At 39.2% G+C, this 20,227-nt stretch overlaps 2 protein-coding genes and 1 pseudogene across 2 annotated transcripts; 1 reads left to right on the top strand and 2 right to left on the bottom strand.

The window, feature by feature from the left end:
* Positions 1 to 151: 151 nt before the first annotated feature.
* LOC139948668 (glycoprotein-N-acetylgalactosamine 3-beta-galactosyltransferase 1-like) lies at positions 152 to 2,648 on the bottom strand (annotated as a pseudogene).
* Positions 2,649 to 3,732: 1,084 nt separating this feature from the next.
* On the bottom strand, positions 3,733 to 5,550 carry LOC139949216 (glycoprotein-N-acetylgalactosamine 3-beta-galactosyltransferase 1-like). The gene is made up of 3 exons (XM_071947611.1): positions 5,334 to 5,550; positions 4,251 to 4,939; positions 3,733 to 3,843 (listed from the first exon to the last, which is right to left on the bottom strand). Exons 1-3 carry the CDS (start codon positions 5,548 to 5,550, stop codon positions 3,733 to 3,735), a joined length of 1,017 nt encoding a protein of 338 aa, XP_071803712.1.
* Positions 5,551 to 6,405: 855 nt separating this feature from the next.
* Positions 6,406 to 20,197, top strand: LOC139948666 (probable ATP-dependent RNA helicase DDX23). The gene is made up of 15 exons (XM_071946891.1): positions 6,406 to 6,600; positions 8,838 to 9,032; positions 9,356 to 9,479; positions 10,095 to 10,230; positions 10,765 to 10,883; positions 11,308 to 11,420; positions 12,640 to 12,780; positions 13,471 to 13,699; positions 13,979 to 14,124; positions 14,605 to 14,872; positions 15,368 to 15,517; positions 16,084 to 16,235; positions 17,033 to 17,141; positions 17,701 to 17,875; positions 18,303 to 20,197. The coding sequence occupies exons 1-15, from the start codon at positions 6,542 to 6,544 to the stop codon at positions 18,530 to 18,532; spliced, it is 2,346 nt and encodes a 781-aa protein (XP_071802992.1). The 5' UTR covers positions 6,406 to 6,541; the 3' UTR covers positions 18,533 to 20,197.
* The last annotated feature ends 30 nt before the right edge of the window (positions 20,198 to 20,227 follow it).

The following is a 20,227-nucleotide window of genomic DNA, read 5'->3' as shown; positions in this document are numbered from 1 at the left end:
GGTTAATCCAACGGTTCTTTTCAGAACCACCCCAACTCATTTAGAGATTGTTATTACATGGTGTTACCGCAAACTCTTCTGAAGTAATTTAGATTCAGAATCAGATAGAATGGTAAAGGTAATGGTTTCCAAGTGGCGTATAACTCTGTCCCCTTATGGCGATCTGTGTGTACAAACTTCTTGTTACAGGACCCTCTTTTGAAACATCCTCCTTCAGCCCTTGTTAATTTCCCTTATATGGGGGACAGAATCGAGTCCGTCGGACAGATTTCCTCAAAGAGGCCAACCCTACACATGAGACGACCACGAGGCAAGGATGATAAAGTTCATGGGTCAACGATTTCGCGATTGTCCCGCTAAACATTTCCAGTTGAGATAACAAAATTGATTGCTATGAATTATGGATTCGGTTTTGTCCTGACTTTGATTCCGTGGATGTAGTAATCAAGAGTTAACATCGACTCCTCAGTTTTGATGTAGTGGATAGATATCAAACTATCTGAGCAGCAATCGGGACCCTGGAATTAAACAAAAGAAATCAAAAAAGGTTTTGAGAAAATTATATGAACAACATTTACTAAGAATTGTTAGAAAATTTTAAGTTCTGTGTAACATTGTCAGTTTAATCGAATTTTACAATCTCTTAAATTAAATAAGTCTCGTTGGCAAACCTCTGCTCAAATGCTGATGACACAACAACAACAACAACAACACAACAACAATAACAGCAAAAACAAAACTGCTATAAGAACGATCAATAAGAACATTGATTGGGGGTCTATTAAGATGTGTTTTCATCGGTTACCAATTTCACGTCATATTTCGAGGATTCGAAGAACCATTCCGGCATATTATCTTTGAAGTAATCGTCAGTACGCAAAGGTAGGAATCGACTTCGCTGGTACTCATCCCTTGAATCACCGCGTAGTACATTCACATGGACAGGCACCAGCCAATCATCATGTCCTCTACTGCAGTAATCTTGCCACTGAGGTGACAATTCCCATCAATCTTTAGTTGGTCATTAGTCAGCCTCTTGAGGGCCTCCTTGCTGATTACATACCCTGACCCACCACTCATGTACCCCACATGCCGACCCTGTTGATGAAACTCATGACCGTAGTAAACCGGCTCACTGCTGTTTTTGTCCCGCAGAAAACCTCTCAAATTATCCACTATGACGTAAGTGTCGTCATCAGCCTTAAAGAACCAATCAGCGTCGTTGAAATGGTGCTTATAGATGTAAAGAAATGCTTCTTTTGTCTTTTTCCATAAATGTTTTCTTCCTTCGTTCACTGGAAGCCCAACTGCTGGAAAGTCAATATCGGATTTTGAGCTCATGTACAGTGTGACGTCACAGCGTGGACCCCAAGTCTTCTTGATTCCGATTGCTCTACTGTGTAGAGTCTCTGGTGTCGTCATGACCCAGCAAAGCACCCTGGGATTGTTTGCATTGTTGATCTCAGACATTATGCGATGATCTGTTGAAACAAAATCAAATAATTTAGCTACGCCATAAGTAAGCATTACGTCACGAGTATGCATACGTCACAAAAAACGCAAACGCATTGCGGGGGGGTATATATTCGTCACATTTTTTGGGTTGTTGTATATTCTTAAGTGGAGAGGTGAACTGATATGCCTTCTTTCGATGGCTTTCTGTGTAGACCTCGTGTCTTCAAATAATGTTTGCAAGGCTTTGAATTCGTTTCAAAACCCATGTGCTAAAAGACCCACAAAAATATTAATTACACCATAATAGAAACATGCTGTCCACTGAAACCAAAATGGGTTGATGGGCCACATTTACACACACACGTAGGCCCCTACTTATTGAGCATTAAATAAATTGTGCCCACTCAATGGTATCATTGTTTTTGCCATCATTTGTTTTTTGTTTGGGTTTTTTTTTTTTTTTGGGGGGGGCAACAGTTTGAGTGACCAAAGAGGAGTTTCAACCAAGTTTGTCACAAATTTAAACGACAGCACCACACAGTGTGCCTCTGACAACCGCACAGGGGAAGGATTTTTATCTGATATCAGACTGATATTGTCAATAAAACATAGCCTCGCCAATATCACGGGCGGTAACTGCAAGGATTTTGACCAGTCTGTCAAACAAATAGTGAGCATCTATTTCTGAAAAATCAGGCAACACCATGAAAAGGAGAGAAATGGTCCACACGGTGTCCAGACAGAGTGTTGTTTCTGTTTCCAAAAACATACTATATTAAACAAAACCTGTTAAACATCTATGGAAGGTTCATGGTCTAAAAAAATAAGGGGGACCGAGGGTTTCAAGACATTTTCATGAATTTTCACAAACATAAACTCTCCTCCCTGACTGAAAAAAAGTCAGCCATACCGTTCGGTGAGATGCGTTGCTTCACGGTGGGCTTTTGCGCCGTGTGGATCGGCGGGAGACGATGGGATGCGTTGGTCTTGACTTTATGAAATCTCTCGCCATATTTGACGAAGTCCATGATGGAGTCGGATTGTAATGAATCCCGGTTCAAGTTTTTAGGTTCTCTCTCTCGTAAAACGGACTCGTACTTCTGTACTGTATGTATTGCTATTATCCACGTCAAGAAACTGCCACCGAAAAAGGCGAGTAGTAACATGAATAAAGTCTCCATGTAATTTGCCATTGCAAAACTAGAGCCAGTTCGAGCAAGGGACTATGGTTGACTATCGTTGACCATTGGGTGATTTCGCCTGGTACCCAGGATGTATTTCATGCATAGGTAACCATAGAACATTGACTAGTGGTTGACAAATGGTCGCTGCTCGAACTTGCCCAATGTCTACTCCCGCGTCTAATGGCGTCAAATGTTTATGGCTACATGAACATCTTTGCAGTTGTAGAAAATACGTAGACAGTCAACTTCAATGGTATACCGCCCGTGATTTTGGCGAGGTAATGTACTACTGACAATATCAGTCTGTTTTAGTACCATATGGTAATTGGATTAGAACTACATTGTATTTGTGTTTCCAGAATCCTAAATAGCTTATTTATTCATATCCAACAATAGTATGGAATACAATCAATGGTGTACAACATAAAAGGACAAGTGTATTGAATATTGGAACAGACGGTGCATGCCTCCATTGTCTTTGTTGTGAAAAATCGCTTTGTTTTTTAAGTGATTAGAAACTCACAGACCGTAGTGTGATTGAAAGCATGCCATAGTCGATATTAACACAAAGCTCTCTCGGTACAGTAAATTGATTATGTCTACGCAAATAAATAAAATGCTTGAATAAAAACAAATAGTAAACAAGTAGGCCTACCTACTACATGAAATATATCCCCCCCCCCCCAAAAAAAAAAAAAAAAAAAAACATAGTTTCCAAAAATGTGGTATTTGGGGATCTAAATACAAACAATTTCAGTTTATAAGAACTTTCAAAATCACAATTTTATTCGAATCAAATGAACGATAACCCACAAAGAAAATGATTTGGTGTCGCCAAAATTCCAGTCATGCAATTTCAACCTATACTTTTAAAAGTGCTGTTGCACCTGTTACAAGACACTTACTGTGGAATTTCAGTTGTTGGAATAATTTTAGTGGTGAAGAATTTGTTTAAAGTTGATACATAATTTCACTGTGAGCATGTTTTATTATAAATATAGTTCACGACTCTGGAAGTGTGACGTCAGATGTTCAGGCTAGGAGACGCCCTCTGTCACATATCTCTGCAGACGATCGCTTTGACGTGATGACGTCACGTTTTGTTTCTCCTTAAGCGGTAGATGTAATAATCCAGTAATTGCATCGACGCCCGATCGGTGACGTAATGGATTGATATCAGGCTTTCTGAGCAGCATTCCGGACCCTGAAAATCAGAAAAGATTATTACTCGGTTTTATTTATTTTATTTTTTTTTATTTTTTGGGGTACAATTATTGGCCCATGCATGCTAGATATTCGCAGTAACTAAAAATTAGTAAACTTGCGGGGACAACCATGTATCAAATCTCCTTTGTGGGAATGTTTGCTCTAAAAGAGCCGGTGTGGTCTCGACGTTTCGAACAGTACACTCTGCGCGTCTTCAGGAGAAACGTCGACGAGACAACACCTGCTCTTTTCACAGCAATACTCCCACCAGGGAGATTTATGTTGTTCCCGCAAGTTTATACAATTTGTCGTTAGTTCTTATTATTCACACAATACAAAGCTTCAAACCACTTAAAGAAAAGGATGTTTAAACTTTAAATCATACTAAACAGTAACAAATCTTACCAGTTTAGTTTTATGTTTCGGGAAGCGATTAAACCACTCTGGTACATTCTTTGTGAAGAAACTATCTACAGTCAATGGTAAGAACCTATTCTTATTCTGATCATCTCTTGAATCGCCAACGGTTACTCCAGCCATCTGCATACACAGTCCCACCCTTACATCTTCACTTCTAATCGTCTTGTAGTACTCACAGCTGGGAGTAGCCAATGGTATCTCTAGTTGGTTGACCACAATTGATCTAAGTGCTTCTCTACTCATCACATAACCAGCTCCACCACTCAAATATCCTTGGGGGATATACGGTTTAAAATGATGGCCGTAGTAAACCGGTTTACCGCTGTCTTTATCCTGCAGAAAATATCGTAGATTGTCCACTATGACGTAAGTGTCGTCATCAGCCTTCATGAACCAATCAGCGTCGTTGAAATGATGCTTATAGATGTACATGATAGCAGCCCTGGTCTTGTTCCATAGAGCTGGTCTTCCTTCTTTAACCTCGAGCCCAACTGTTGGGAACTCTGGATCGGTCTCAGAGCTCATGTACAATATGACGTCACAGCGAGGACCCCAAGTTTCCTTGATGCCGATGGCTCTGGTCTGAAGAGTGGACGGCGACGTCAGAACCCAGCATAGCACTCTAGTTTTGTTGGGTTTTAAGTCCGGATTATGCAATGTCTTCGATTTAATACCTGGAAATCAAAGATTGAAAGAATAAAACAGATAAGTAATAATAATATATAAATCTTAAAGCTACAGCGAAGTCACTTTTAAAACTGACAACCCATCTTAACATGACTCTTATCAAGGCCTGGAAGAGTGATGTGTTTGGGAGGGGGGGGGGGTAATAATATTTTGTGACGAGGCCAAAGTTTCAAAGAGCTTCTTAAGCATACAAAAGTTGCTAAGCACAACAAAATTATACTTACCATAAAAACTAGCCAAACTGCCATGTCACATGTACAAAATCTGTGACTGGTATCCACCTCTCATTTCTGCTCAAACGATGAGAATATCTAGCAAGATTTTCTACTCTATGAAATTAGGCCCCGAGTGTGTGAGTTGAAATGGGTGGTTCCTTCTTACCCTGAGTGCGAATAGAATGACTAGTGGTAGGATGCGTCACGTCTTGTAAGACACCAGCTCTCGTGGTGAAGATGTCATCATCACTCCTTAACATCTTGGCCCTTTCTTGCAGGAGCATCTTATATTCCTCCAAGGTGCTCATTGTCACCATCCACGTCAGGAAGCTGCCACTGGTGAAGGAGAGTAGCAAGAGGAAAAGCTTCTTCAGGTTGGCCATCGGATGAGAACCACTTCAGAATCTTGCTAGAGGGCTTCCTTGGTTTATCTGTCTCCGGATGCCGTTCTTGGGAAGTAAGTTAACTCAGGAATAGTTCTTGGGTAGACTACACTTTAAACAATCCATGTTTAATTCTGGTTCATTAGTACCGGCCATCCCATCCATAGACGTGAGTGATACAAGCCCCTGTGATGAAGAGGGTTGTAATAATTGTAGAAATGGAATCATTCAGCACTGATGATGGAATGGACGTCGTATGCGTCTGGCCGCTTCTACTTCTGACCCTGTCTTCTTCAGAGTTTTAGTCTTTACAAGCATCAACTAAATAATTTCATACCCGTAGGCTCTATCATGAAATTGAGTTCAGTGTTGCATGTTATACCCATTGTAGTTTATTTATTGTTACATAGCGGGGGACCTAATCAATTTAATCAATAACATTATGAATAGTAAAATGGGCCCGGCGAACTATTATGTGTATTCTTTTCCAGATGGGACAGGTCCTACAAAAAAGAAATACTGAAATAATTTTGTTCCCCCGAAATATTCGTTAATGCAATTTAACTAAAACATTTTTGGGATTGATACATTTCCATTTTTGTTTTACCTGTCCCTTCAGAGGCTCCATATATTCTCGAAACAGCCACATAAATAAACACTTTCCATCAATCAATATTTTACATAAATATAATAGCGATCAAAGCATCACAACTGTACAGATTTTCGCGAGCCCCCCCCCCCCCCACCACATGAACAACAAGTTTCCGCCCCTGATGCAGCCCCCCCCCCCCCCCCCCCGTTTATGTTACATAGCGCCCTCTAGTGGCGCACCGTAACTCGCACTGTGCATCTCTCAAACCAAACCAACTTGACTCGTTTGTGTCACGTTGGTTTTATTTTTTTTTTTGAGCGTTTTGGCAGATTTTAATACGATTTGGAGCAACGTGTTTCTGTTCCTTACAATCGGCTGTAAGTATTTGACTTGAAAATAATGTCGTCCAAGGACAGGATTCGGGATCGAGAGCGGGACAGAGACGTCAGAAGAGTCAGGTGAGCAAAACAAAAAACTTTCCCTAAACTGATGCAGTCTCCATTACAAATACAAGTACCCCAACCACACAAAATGTCAAGCCTCATGTACCGTGGTGGGTCTCCTAATTAATACCGTGGTACCAGATAATTCAACTCTAGTTTCGTGACTTGATTTATTGATGGCGGATTGGCTACAAAATCTACCTACTTTTGCTCCCCTTGGCTGCCCTTTTTATGTTTTCATTATTATTATAATATTATTTTAATAATGAATTTTAAAAATAATAATAATATTATTATTTATTTTAAAATGTTAAATATTAAAATAGTATTATTATTATTATTACTAATTACTAAAGCAATCGCGTAACATCTGTAAACAGTATTGTCCAAAGGCCCACACTTTGTGTATCACAAATTATATATAATAAAATAACAAACCTGTAATTGTAACAATTTAGGCTCAATCGGTCATTGGAGTCTGGAGAAAATAACGGGAAAACCCACCCTTGTTTCCGCAGGTTTCGCCATGTCATGACATGTGTTTAAAATTAATCTGCTATTCTCGATATTGAGAATTTATAATTGTTTTAATGTTTTCTCAAAAAGAAAAGCATTTCATGGAATAACATTTCAAGGGAAGTCTTTCACCATTACCTTCTGTAAACCCTGTAGTTTAAATTATTTGTAAATCTGTGAACTTTTGTTTTTCCTGTACTGAAAGGGTATAATGGCTTTAAGTAATTAACTTAGCCTTGAAAGTTGAATTTTGAACTTTGATTTTGAAGATTTTCAAAGTTTTTCACATCCCCATCACGATCACTGGCTGCTAAAAAATGAATTCAATCCCTGAGTAAGGAAGGCATGGAACCACCAGCCAAATCCATTAAATTATTGGGCGTTTTGTTGATGTTCAAGTATAATATAACTGAATTTATAAGTTACGTGTATAATAAGCAAGAAGAGGAGTTCGAGAGAATCAGCATGGTAAAAATAAATGTATAAAAATATCACCCAAAAAGTTCCAAACTTTTGGTGTGATCAAAGACAAGTGGGGTTAATTAAGACTGAACTGAAGGTCTCTCAGACTGCGCCTTGAAGTGTGTGATATGAATGAGGATACTTTTTAGAAAAGAAGATTAATTTGCGCATAATTATATGGATGCACCCTATTAACTATAATTTATAGATTATGACCTGATTGCCAATCCACCTCACTGGTTGATTTTGCTGAATAGCTGAAGCGAAAGGCATTGTGGGAAGGGGCACTGCGTTTACTCCTTTTCCTTCCCACAATGCCTTTCAGCCTTTCAGCAATATCAACCAGGCAGTAATTGCGATAAGGTCTATTTATACGCATGAATCATAAAAATGTTTTAATTTTCTTGAACCAATATTATTCTTATTATTTTGTCTTGTTTGCTGTTGTTATTGTATTAAAGGCAGTGGACACTATTGGTAATTTGTCAAAGACTAGCCTTCACAGTTGGTGTATCTCAACATATGCATAAAATAACAAACCTGTGAAACTTTTAGCTCAATCGGTCTTCGAACTTGCGAGATAATAATGAAAGAAAAAAACACCCTTGTCACACGAAGTTGTGTGCGTTTAGATGGTTGATTTCGAAACTACAAGTTCTAAACTTGAGGTCTTGAAATAAAATTCTTGGAAAATTACTTCTTTCTCGAAAACTATGGCACTTCAGAGGGAGCCATTTCCCACAATGTTTTATACCATCAACCTCTCCCCATTACTCCTAACCAAGTAAGGTTTTATGCTAATAATTATTTTGAGTAATTACCAATAGTGTCCACTGCCTTTAAAGGAACGTTACAGAATTGGTAAGAAACCCAAATCGTGAAGATCACAGATTTACACAAAACTTACACAGTCTAATGATGATGATAAGTGAAAACATCCCTTGAAATATTTCTGTCTGAAATGTCATATTTGATGGGAAATAAAAAATCTAATTTCGCATTTGGAGTTTATCGCTCAGTGAGCGTTTTATTCATTTTTGTTTTGGCATTGATGCACTGCAAAATTTGTAATCGGTTTTTCAATATTCTCCCGAGACCCAGATGGCCAATCGATCTTAAACCTCCACAGGTTTGTCAGTTTATGTTTATGATGGATTACATAAAGTGCTATAAACCTGCCAGCAACTGTTTTGTTAGCAAAACCAATTCTGTAATGTTCCTTTAATATTTAAACATTGAAAACTTGTATTTAAAAAATGTTTTCCTCTTGGTAGGTCTCGCTCTAGATCGCGAGAAAGAGATCGTAATCAGTCTGATCGTATGAATATGAACCGAAGAGATCGAGATGACAGAAGAGATGAGAGGAAAGATCGAGATCGTCCTGATCGAGACCGTGATCGAGATAGAGATCGAGATAGGTATCGATCACGTCGGGACAGATCAAGGTCGCCAAACGACAAAAGAAAACGGTAAGTAATTTGCCCACAAGCCTTTTTTTACAGGAATAGTTCACAACAGACTTCTATGCTCCAAATTCTTGAGTAAAATGTTTTTCTTGAAACAAGTCACAGCCTAAGTTGATAGGCAAACTCTGCTTAGCAGCAATCAAAAACCTCTGTAGCTATTAGCCACTTTAACTATATTCTTGATACTTGATACTTGATTCTTAAGCATTCATGAAGCAAAATTGTGATCAACGAATTGGAAGCACAAAAAACAAATGAGGAAATAAGATGTGCTGTTATCATCAATGCTTGTCCTTGAAGTGAACCGAATTATATCTTGAAAACAGGAACAAAGGCGATAAAGCAACAGGGGAGGAAGAAGAGGAAGATTTGAAAGCTGAGAAGAAGCAGCCAATATCTCTGGAGGAGATGATCGCAAAGAAAACTAAAGAGCAAGAAGCGCTTTCAAAGGTACTACTAAAATCTTGTCAAGTTGACTAGTTTACTTATTGCTATGATAGTTTGTTTGTAGGTTGCCTGTTATTATTTTTTTATGATTAAGGCCATTTTCATCAAGGGCAAAATATTGCTTAGAAGTTAGCACAGTTAAATCCGGCTGAGCAGAAACGGGTTACCAGCTAAAACAACATGAATGTTTACTATTTGTGACTGGTTCCCTGCTAGTTTTTTGCTTAGCGAAAAATTTGCTCTGCACCATTTTCTGCTAACCAGCTTTCTGAAACTGATCCCAGCTGTCTCTCTCTGTCAAGGACAACACATTGATAAACCGTAATCTTTTGTTTCGTAATCCCCTCGATCCATTAAAGTGAAAGCAGTAGTCCTGGCCAATTTCCTACCTTCCACCCAGGTAGTACTGTAGTTTATAGTTAAAAGCAGGACAGTTCTTTTCAGAACTGAGAAGGTGCCCAATTCCACTCCGCGGTAGGAGACTATAAAGCAAGACAATTTCTTAAAGGAACATAATCTAAATGTACCAAGCAAGTAGATACACAAATGGTGTTATCTGAAACCATTTATTCAATAAAAACCTTGTCTTAAATTGTTTCAATTTAATTTCTTTTCCAGCCTAAATTTTTGACCAAGGAAGAGCGAGCGAAACTAGCGGTCCAGAAGAGAGAAGAGGCTGTTAAAGCTCAACGTCAGGCTCAGGACGAAGCTCGAAAGAAGCAAATGGAATTCATTAAGATGTCTCAGATAGCCGGTAAGTACATCTTATTTTTGTACTGTTTTTTTTTTTTTTTTTAAATGTACCCAGTCAGTTCCCCTTGTAGTTTTGTTACTTGATATAGTTTGTTTTCTTCTGAGGTTCTTATAAGTAGGATTTGAAACTGCCATACACGTATGTAAATCTCCCGTGAGAAGTGTTAGTTCTGAAATGATCTGGTGGTTGACAACTCAACATTTCGATCAGTATGCTCTGGTTGTCTTCAGCAGTCGATCAGTTTGCTCTGATCATCTTTAGGAGACGATCAGAGCAAACTGAATTGAAACGTTGAGTTGTCAACCACCATTGCTACCGCAAAACCTTAGCTAATGATATTCTTACAATATACAGGTATGCAACTTTTCAGCTGATTTCCTCTTTTTCTTTTCAAAATAGTGCCATAGAAAACTGAAAAACACTTTACAAAAGTTAAGTAAGATCAGCCATGTCCTCTTTTTTGCAATTAGAAAGTTGAATATCTTGAATACAAAATAGGATGTCTTTACTCATTTTGGTTATCATTGATCTTAGGTGATCCTCGGGAGCGCGATAGAATGGAGAGGCGAGAAAGACGCGAGCGTCGAGACCGGGATGAGGATTCCTCTAAAGGGAAAGATAGAGAAGAGGAAAAAGAGAAGCAAGCCATTAAGGTACGACAGAACTTTGCATTCTTAGGTCACCAAGGATCAAGGTCCAAATTCGTGGCTCTGCTTACCACTGAATTCTGCGCTTATGATCATCATTTTCTAATTACTGCGCAATTGCCGAATTTCTGCGCTAGCTGTGTAAGCAAACAATACCTAGTAATGTGGAGTCACACGTGCACGAGCGAAATTTCCCTGTGCTAACCCATGAAATTTGGTTGATGTAGGTGCAGAATTCTCTCCTTCCATAAGTGACGTTTTTTTGCTTACGGATGAGCAGAAGTGAGTTTGGGCCCAGTTGTATTTGACCATTTTTAGTTTTGCCATTTTTGCCAAATATTGAGTTTTTGACCATCTTTAGTTTGTACGTTCTCCAGAGGAATATCCAGGTCTGGAATAAGCGTCAGTTTTTGTTTTTTGTTTCTTGAAGGATCGCTACTTGGGTGTGGTTAAGAAGAAGAGGAGGATCCGTAGATTGAACGACAGGAAGTTTGTCTTTGATTGGGATGCTGGAGAAGACACCTCCAATGACTTCAATCCGATGTAAGTCACTAATCTCCTAGCCTAGAGGTGTTGAATCTCATTGTGTCATTTTTTCCAGCTTGCCCTGCTCGCTCATAACCCCTGGAGTGCATTTTGGCAGCCCCAACCAGAAACATTGGTCATCGGTTGAGCATTTTTGCATGTTCGGTTCAGCGCGGTGACGATGCTGTTCAGACCAACCGGTAACCGCCTGGTTGAGTCGGTGGGGCTTTGGTTGGCATCGTCAAAATGCCACAATCTAGGGTGGTTAAATTAGGCCTGTGGCCGATCCACTCAATACGCCCGCATCAAGTCAAAGAGCAACTGGTCCCCTCTCATTCTTCTTTAATCATGTGATATGTCTATGATAATAATAATAATAATATTAATAATGGTTATTTTTTATATAGCGCTTTTCACAACCGAAGAGCGTCCCAAAGTGCTTCACATTATTACCCCTGGTCACTGGGCTTTAAATCATTCCTTAAACCATCTCAGCTCCCTGGGGAGTATACAGCCTTGTGCAACAAATGCGCTACTTGGCTAAATCAATCACAAGAACCATCTCTGCCCTCACAGGTACCCATTTACCCCTGGGTAGAGAGAAGCGATAACTGTATGCAGTTTGTGACTATGTAAAAACTTGATTCATTTGAAGCGGAATTACATCAAAATAATTGAATTTTCACACATGTGTACTGAGCCTCATACAGCTGCTCAGAAGTTTTAAACAAGCGTGCATGCAAAGTAGTCACCCTTGGGAGCCAATCAGCGTTGACTCGGAGTCCATCCCTACCAAGGGTTAGTGATGAGAGGTATCGATATGGTGCGCTGGCCATGGTAGCGAGACTTCCAATCTCCTTTACTCTTCTCCTAACTCATCGCATCTCTAGGACAATCAAATCAAAGTGATTTTTGGGTTGAACAAAGAATTGACTAGAGTCAACGACCTCCAGATTAACGTGCAGGCGCTCTACCAACTGACTTATCTAGCCCTATGTTGGCGGTGTCCCTATTTTGTCAATATCTTTGTTCGGGTGTGCCAGTCAAAAGCCATACAATCATTAACTGCAATGTAGCCAGGGATCACACCCAAATTACGATACAACCTGGGAAGCGGCAGGATGCAACATTTTTTTTCTTCAGATATCAATATAAACCACAAGGGAAATATTGGTTTATATTGATTTCTTACAAGTGTAATAATTTGCTTTTTCATGATTTTATTTCTATTTTCAAGATACAAGGAGAAACACGAAGCTCAGTTATTTGGGCGTGGTCATATCGGTGGGATTGACATCAAGGCACAGAAGAAAGACAGCAGATTTTACTCAGATCTTCTTGAGAAAAGACGGACTGGAAAACAAAAAGAGCAAGAAAAGTAAGTTCTTCATTTTAATACAAAATGGAATGATTGTTGGTCTAGGAAATTTTTTGATCTTAAAGCCATTATACACTGTCAGTAAACGGTATTGTCCAAGTCCCACATGTCGTGTATCACAACTTATATATAAAATAACAAACCTCAATCGGTCATCGGAGTCGGGAGAAAATAACGGGAAAACCCACCCTTGTTTCCGCACGTTTCGCCGTGTCATGACATGTGTTTACAATAAATCCGTAATTCTCGCTGTTGAGAATTGATATTGTTTTCATGTTTTCTCAAAAAGTAAAGCATTTCATGGAATAATATTTCAGGAGAAGTCTTTCACCATTACCTTCTGTAAACCCTGTAAATTATTTGTAAATCTGTGAACTTTTTTTTTTTCTGTATCGAAAGTGTATAATGGCTTTAAAAAAAAACAGATTTTCAATTTATTTTAATGTATTTGGATTGACACTTGCACTGATGTATGAAAGCAATGTATACTCAGAACTTTCCTGAGTTCTGGTAAAAAAATTACAGGCATATTACTGAGGTGGGAATCGAACCCAAGACCTTTGCCAATCTAGACCGACTAGACCATCGAGATTGCCTGGTAGTTAGAGGCAGTTTGAATCCTATATTTTTGGCGGCGGGTATATATTCAAATATTTTTGAGAGTCATGCTTATTTTTGTTTTCATCGAAGAACACGCCTTGGTAAAGAGGACAAGAGGGAGCAGAAACAGAAATGGGATGACCGTCATTGGAAAGATAAGAAGCAACACGAGATGACAGAACGAGATTGGCGTATCTTCAGAGAAGATTATAATATCAGTACGAAAGGAGGACGCATTCCAAACCCGCTTCGCTCATGGGCAGAATGTCCGAGTATCCCGGAAAATATCTGTGAGGTCATCAAGAAATTGGAGTACACAGTAAGTTAATATTTTTGACATATCGGAGTGTGGGTTTGAATCCCGATCTTGACATTATTGTCCTATTTTGTATGTTTGTTGTATTTTTTGTGTTAACTCAAGCACTAAATGAAAAGCACTACAAAAATGTTTTGCTATAATTTTTTCTCTTCACCTACGGGTTTAAATGGGTACCTCCAAGGGTAGAGGTTGATATTGTATTTGAAAATTCCACTGGAGCGCGATTATGGAAATATGTTTAAGTTTCCTCGTCTCTTTTCTTGTTCTGTGTAACTCTAGGATCCAACACCAATCCAGAGGCAAGCTATTCCTATTGGTTTAATGAATCGTGACATCATCGGCGTTGCAGAGACCGGCAGCGGAAAGACGGCAGCTTTCTTAATCCCTCTCCTTGTGTGGATCACGACCCTCCCCAAGATAGAAAGGTAACAATCTCAAGCTCTCACAACCAATCAAAGAAAGGGGTAATAAGAAATATTTGTGTGGCATGTTTGTAGACTAGCGGTTAAAGAGCACCGGACTCAAGCTCTGTTATTTCTGACCAGTAGAGTTTGGGTTCGAGTCCCAGTCATCACACCTGTGTCCTTAAGCAAGACACTTAACCATTGCTTCGTCCTTCGGATGGGACGCTAAGCCGTTTGCCCACAACAAGGCTAAAAGCCACTATACCCTTGCATTTATAAATGTTTTCACTGAGTGCGAGTAGACTGAAGAAAATTATTGTATACTAGCCTGATGCTCAAATCTCTTGCCTGCGGTCCAGTGTTTATTTCAAGCTCTGAGAGATGCCTCTTTTAAGAATCAACAGTTTCCACAAGAAAGATCATTAGCATGCTTGCAACCTCATACTTCCTTATTGTACTTACACCATGCAAATTGAAATCTGACTTATCCTCTTGTCTTAGGGAGGAAGATGTTGATCAAGGCCCTTACGCCATCATCTTAGCACCTACTCGTGAGCTTGCTCAGCAGATCGAAGAGGAAACCCTACGGTTCGGTCAACCTCTCGGTATCCGCTCAGTCTCAATCATTGGAGGTATCTCTCGGGAGGATCAGGGTTTCAAGCTGAGGATGGGATGCGAGGTCGTCATAGCGACGCCTGGCCGTCTCATCGATGTCTTGGAGAATCGGTATTTGGTGCTGAACCAGTGCACGTATGTCGTCTTGGATGAGGTAAGAGTTCTGTCTTTATGAGAGGAAGAAATAAACATTGACTAGAGTGCGATTTTAACCTTATGACCTCCGGATTATTGTGTCGGCACTTTAGCATTTAAGCTATCAAGCCCTATGTTGGGGGTCTCTCTATTGTTTCAATGTCTTTGTTGGGGAGGTTGGCATTCAGAAGCCTTACAACGCAACAAGAAAAGTGGCAACAAAGGGGTCACCTTATGGGGGTCACAACTTTTTATTGTTAATTTATGTAACTGTTAACTAGGCATGTTTTTTTAAAAACCCACAGCTTTTAAAAGAAATATATGAACTGCCATTTTATATTTTCTCCCTTCACCTTTTCCCTTTTTGTGATTAAGTAAAATGTAGTCTATGATTACTGTTTAAGATTTTATATTGATAAAAATAAATCACTTTTAAGAAACACAATGTATATTCTTGGATCATACAAAAACCTTTATTTGACCACTCTTTTCCTTTTGTTTGATCACATGACAGGCCGATCGTATGATTGACATGGGTTTCGAACCCGATGTCCAGAAGATCCTGGAGTATCTCCCAGTGACCAATCAGAAGCCAGATACTGATGAGGCAGAAGACTCAGAGACGCTATTGGCTAACTTTGCTACTAAGAAGAAATACCGGCAGGTAAAACCAGATTATACAATTCGTTGTTTATTTTTGTTTATGTATCAAGTCTCATTTTATTTTCATTTTATTTACCCTGGTTAGCAGTGGGCTTATTTATAGGGGTCCAGAGGTTTCAGTGTAGAGTCAGTCAACGCTTTGTATACAGTGGTTACACACATCGGTGTAAAAACCAAAAGTAACAGTAACAAAAATGTTATAGGATTTGAGGCATTGCATGGTGAGCTATCAATATATATTTGGTTTGCGGTAACACCATGTGTGTATCTACTAACCAGGTAGAGTTTGTGCTTATAGAGAACTATCTTTCTATATTCTATTACCGCGGAGTAGATTTATCAGATTGTTCGGGAGACTTTTCAGTTCTAAAAATGTTAAATTCTCTGCATGTAAGTGATGTTTGAAGCTTTGCATCAATAAAAGTAACTTACGGGTACGACAACCTTGATAAATATCTTTTGAGGGAGTGTTAGCTCTGAAAACAGCCGGTTTGGTCAGGACATTTCAAACAGTATTCTCTGCTCATTTTAGTCTTCAATGCTAAGTTTCAGCATTTTTCCTTTTAGACTGTGATGTTTACCGCTACCATGCCGACAGCTGTAGAGCGTGTAGCTCGTTCCTACCTCCGACGTCCAGCCATCGTTTACATCGGCTCTATCGGCAAACCAGTCGACAAAGTGCAACAAATCGCTTACTTGGTTTCTAATCAAGAGAAGAGGTAAGTTGGATTCCTGAAACGATAATCCAAAGAAGCTTTTTCAACTATCCCTTCTGCTCTTGTAACCAGGGAGTTTACCAACCCTTTTTTTTTAATTATTAAAGGAACACGTTGCCTTGGATCGGTCGAGTTGGTCTTTGAAAAAAGTTTGTAACCGTTTGATATAAAATGCATATGGGTTGAGATAGATGTTTTAAAAGTATAATACGATCCACACACATTTGCGAACTAACAATAATATCTCACCATATGCATTTTATAACAAACGGTTACAAACGTTTTTCAAAGACCAACTCGACCGATCCAAGGCAACATGTTCCTTTAACAGCCCAGGTTTTGTACACTGTTTTCTAGTCTATAATTCTAGGATCAGGTTATTGATTGTTCCAACACATTAGCATAAAATGCGTTTATTTAGTTTTGTTTGTCCACAAGTTTTTTTGTGGTATATGTGCCTTTTTGTGTTCATTCCTGTACCATAAGTTTCTATCTACAATGTGGAAATTGCGTATTTTTAATTACAGACTTTGTATTTTAGCTTTTTTATCTTGCCGTAACCACTGTGCAATTCAACCTCTGTGCTGGTGTTAATAAACTGATAGTAACATCTATTTAATAATGAACTTCAACAATGTGATATTTTTTTACTCTTACACTGATGTGTGTATTAAAGCACTTTAGACTCAGTACTTTCCTGAGTTCTGTGAAAAGAATCACAGACATATTACTTCGGAGGGATTCGAACCCAAGGCCTAACATCTATTAAATGAATGTCTTTTGTTTTTCTCTCTCTGTAGGCATCGCTTGGTCCAGATTCTGGAGAAGGGTTACGATCCTCCGATCATGATCTTTGTCAACCAGAAGAAGGGATGTGATGTCCTTGCTAAATCACTGGAAAAAATGGGTGTAAGTTATTTTCATTCTGGTTACAATTGAAGATACTCACAAGAGCCCAATTTCATGGCTCTGCAATAACCTTTATCATGGTGCAGCCATCTTGAATTTCTCCCATGGATATCAATGCTACCAAACTTGGGCTGGAAGAACAAAATAGTCTGGTTCCTATTTGCAAAACAATTCTTATCATTAATGATTGTTATTCGATACGAGGAACATGACAAAGATGGAGGCAGCATGATAAAGGTCTATACCGCAGACTTATGTGCTTAGTATCACCGTTCTCCGCTTACTGTGCATGTGCATGCGCTAAATTTTTGCGCTAGGTGTGTATAAAGTGAAGAGTGGCTAGTGATGTGGCCAAAATTCCCTGCAAACCCATGAAATGCGCTTGAAGTGAGTCCGGAATTTCCTGCTTCTCATTCACAATTTCGCCTTTACAAAGGCCTTTATGGGATTGTATACGTTTGGCAATTGGAACCCATTGTTTGTTTCAATTCTATTTAGTTGTCTATTTTTGTCATTTCCGTACATTATATTGATTGACTGTTACTATGGTTACCTGCAGTATAACGCCATCACCCTCCACGGAGGCAAGAGTCAGGAGCAGAGAGAGTACGCCCTCGCGAGTCTCAAAACTGGCGTCAAAGACATCCTGGTTGCTACCAACGTTGCCGGGCGTGGTATCGACATCCGAGATGTGTCTGTTGTTATCAACTTTGACATGGCCAAGAGTATTGAAGGTAAGCAACTCAAATTGCTGTAGGATTTTGTTTTGGTGGAAGTGCATTTGTTTCATTATGAAAGTTGTTTGCTGTAATTTTAAAGTGTTTCCTTTTTACCTTTTTATCATGAATTTTGCAAAAGTAAAGTAACGAGAAAGTTTTTGAGAAAGAAGCAATTTCTTACTAAATTATTTGAATGATTTTTGGGGTTGAACATAGAATTGACTGAATCAAATATTTGAATCTGAGAAAGACTTCCTGTCGGAAGCCATTCTCGGGCATCTGCATGCACACCAATTTGTGCAACAAGGTTGTTTTTTCTTTCGATGACCAATTGAGCTCAAATTTCACAGTTTGTTATTTTATGCATGTTGGGATACACTAAGTGAGAATACTAGTCTTTGACAATTACTAATGAAAATTCTTCTCTCGTCTATTTCCTAAGATTATACCCATCGCATTGGTCGTACCGGCCGTGCTGGTAAAACAGGAACAGCTATAACTTTCCTGACCCAAGACGACAGCGAGGTCTTCTACGATCTCAAGCAGATTCTTCAAGGAAGTCCGATCTCAACATGTCCACCGGAGCTCGCCAATCATCCAGAAGCCCAGAATAAACCCGGTACCGTCATGAACAGGAAGAAAAGGCAGGAGGAAACCATCTTTGCTAACTAACCCCAGACCTTGAATTTCGCAGAGACCGTGAACTTGTTGCCCCTGGGGCGGATTTCACAAAGAGTTTAGATTGACCTTAACTGTGAATCAATCTTGAATGCTTAGCAAAGTGTGATGTCACAATACAAACTACTCTGGTAATACTGACCACTCATCTTAAGATGAATCTTAGTGCTTTGTGAAATCCAGCCCTGGTCTTGGCCTTGGTGCCCCTGCAAAAGACTTTAAGATTTTCCACTTGAAGTGCCCTTTGCAAAATGAAAATGGCCTTGCCCTACTCAAAGATGAAATTCCAGTCCTGTAACACTAACCAAAGCAGATATATTTCACGTTTCACTGTAACTAACTTATCAGACTACAACGGCACCTTTTGTTTTATTCTGTTGGGTGGAGGACTATATACTGGTAAACTGATTATGCCTTTTATCTTCAAGTACGCGCTAATCCTCCAATCAGATTTGCAGAATGGTGATATAAACCTATATTGCACGGCCAATATCACTACCTGCGTCTTGTGTGTTCTATGTCACGCATCAAGTTTGCTTGAAGATAAATACGTTATCACTCGCGCACTCGTGGAAATACGGAAAAATATAGCGCGTCTGCGTCCCATATATGTTGGATACGGGACGCAGAAGCGCTATATTTTTCCTTATTCCACTCACGCTTGTGTGATAACTTATAACATCTGTACATGAGATCGGGCATACCACCATAATCAGAGTCCAACAGTTTGGGCATTGAGTTATCATTAAGTGTTTGTTTTTGTTAGTGAGGAAGGATCCTAGTGAATCAACCTAGGGGATATAGGGGGAATTCTTCATTTACGAAAAGGTGTGGTCTTTATCTCTTTATCTAGAGGAAAGGAGTTTTAGAGATTCTTTTAACTATATCTTTCTGTTCATGAAACCAAAGGACCATCAGAAGGGTCTAGCACTGTGACTAGAAAACCTGAAACTACGTTTGTTCTAAATAACAACCACCCCGGGAAAAAAAAACACACATTCAGGTAGGTACTGAAAACCCAAGATTCCAATCTTTGACTCCAACCGGGTTCCATGCCTAGTGCTGTAACGCATAGACCTGAAGGTATGTCAGGTTTAGATCAGGGCCCAATTTCATAGAGCCGCTTATAGCATAAAAAATTGCTTAGCATGAAATTTCTTCCTTGATAAAAACAGGATTACCAACCAAATTTCCCAGTGATTTTCAGGATAAGCAAACTACAGCCGAGTACCAGTAACAAGCAATATGCAACAAATGGACATTAGGTTAGTAATCCTGTTTTTATCAAGGAAGAAATTTCATGCTAAGCAAATGTTTGTGCTTAGCAGCTCTTTGAAATTGGGCCCAGGTAAGGACTGAAAAGCCAATCCACATGCAAGGCTCCAGTCTGAGGTAGGATTCGAACCGGGGTCCACAGGGGTGGAAGTTAGGGGAAGAAACCACTAAGCCAATCTCAATTTTGGTTACTACTAGGTAAACAAAGAAGGAATCAGATTTACTTATAAGCTGCGTTCTTTAATCATAGCATCAGTTAGCATGGAGTAATTCATAAGCAATTAATCAAAATGGAAGAATTATTCTCGAAAAATTAACAATGGAAGTGTTGTTAAATACGGATTCTTATTATTAAACTAGCAACTGGCTAAACATATCTCATAATACATTGTTTATGAGTCATTTATTTGTGGA

This window comes from Asterias amurensis, chromosome 16, assembly GCF_032118995.1.
Source record: "Asterias amurensis chromosome 16, ASM3211899v1".
NCBI lineage: Eukaryota > Metazoa > Echinodermata > Asteroidea > Forcipulatida > Asteriidae > Asterias > Asterias amurensis.
The sequence above is the reverse complement of the archived record's forward strand: the minus strand, read 5'-3'. Positions and strand labels throughout refer to the sequence as shown.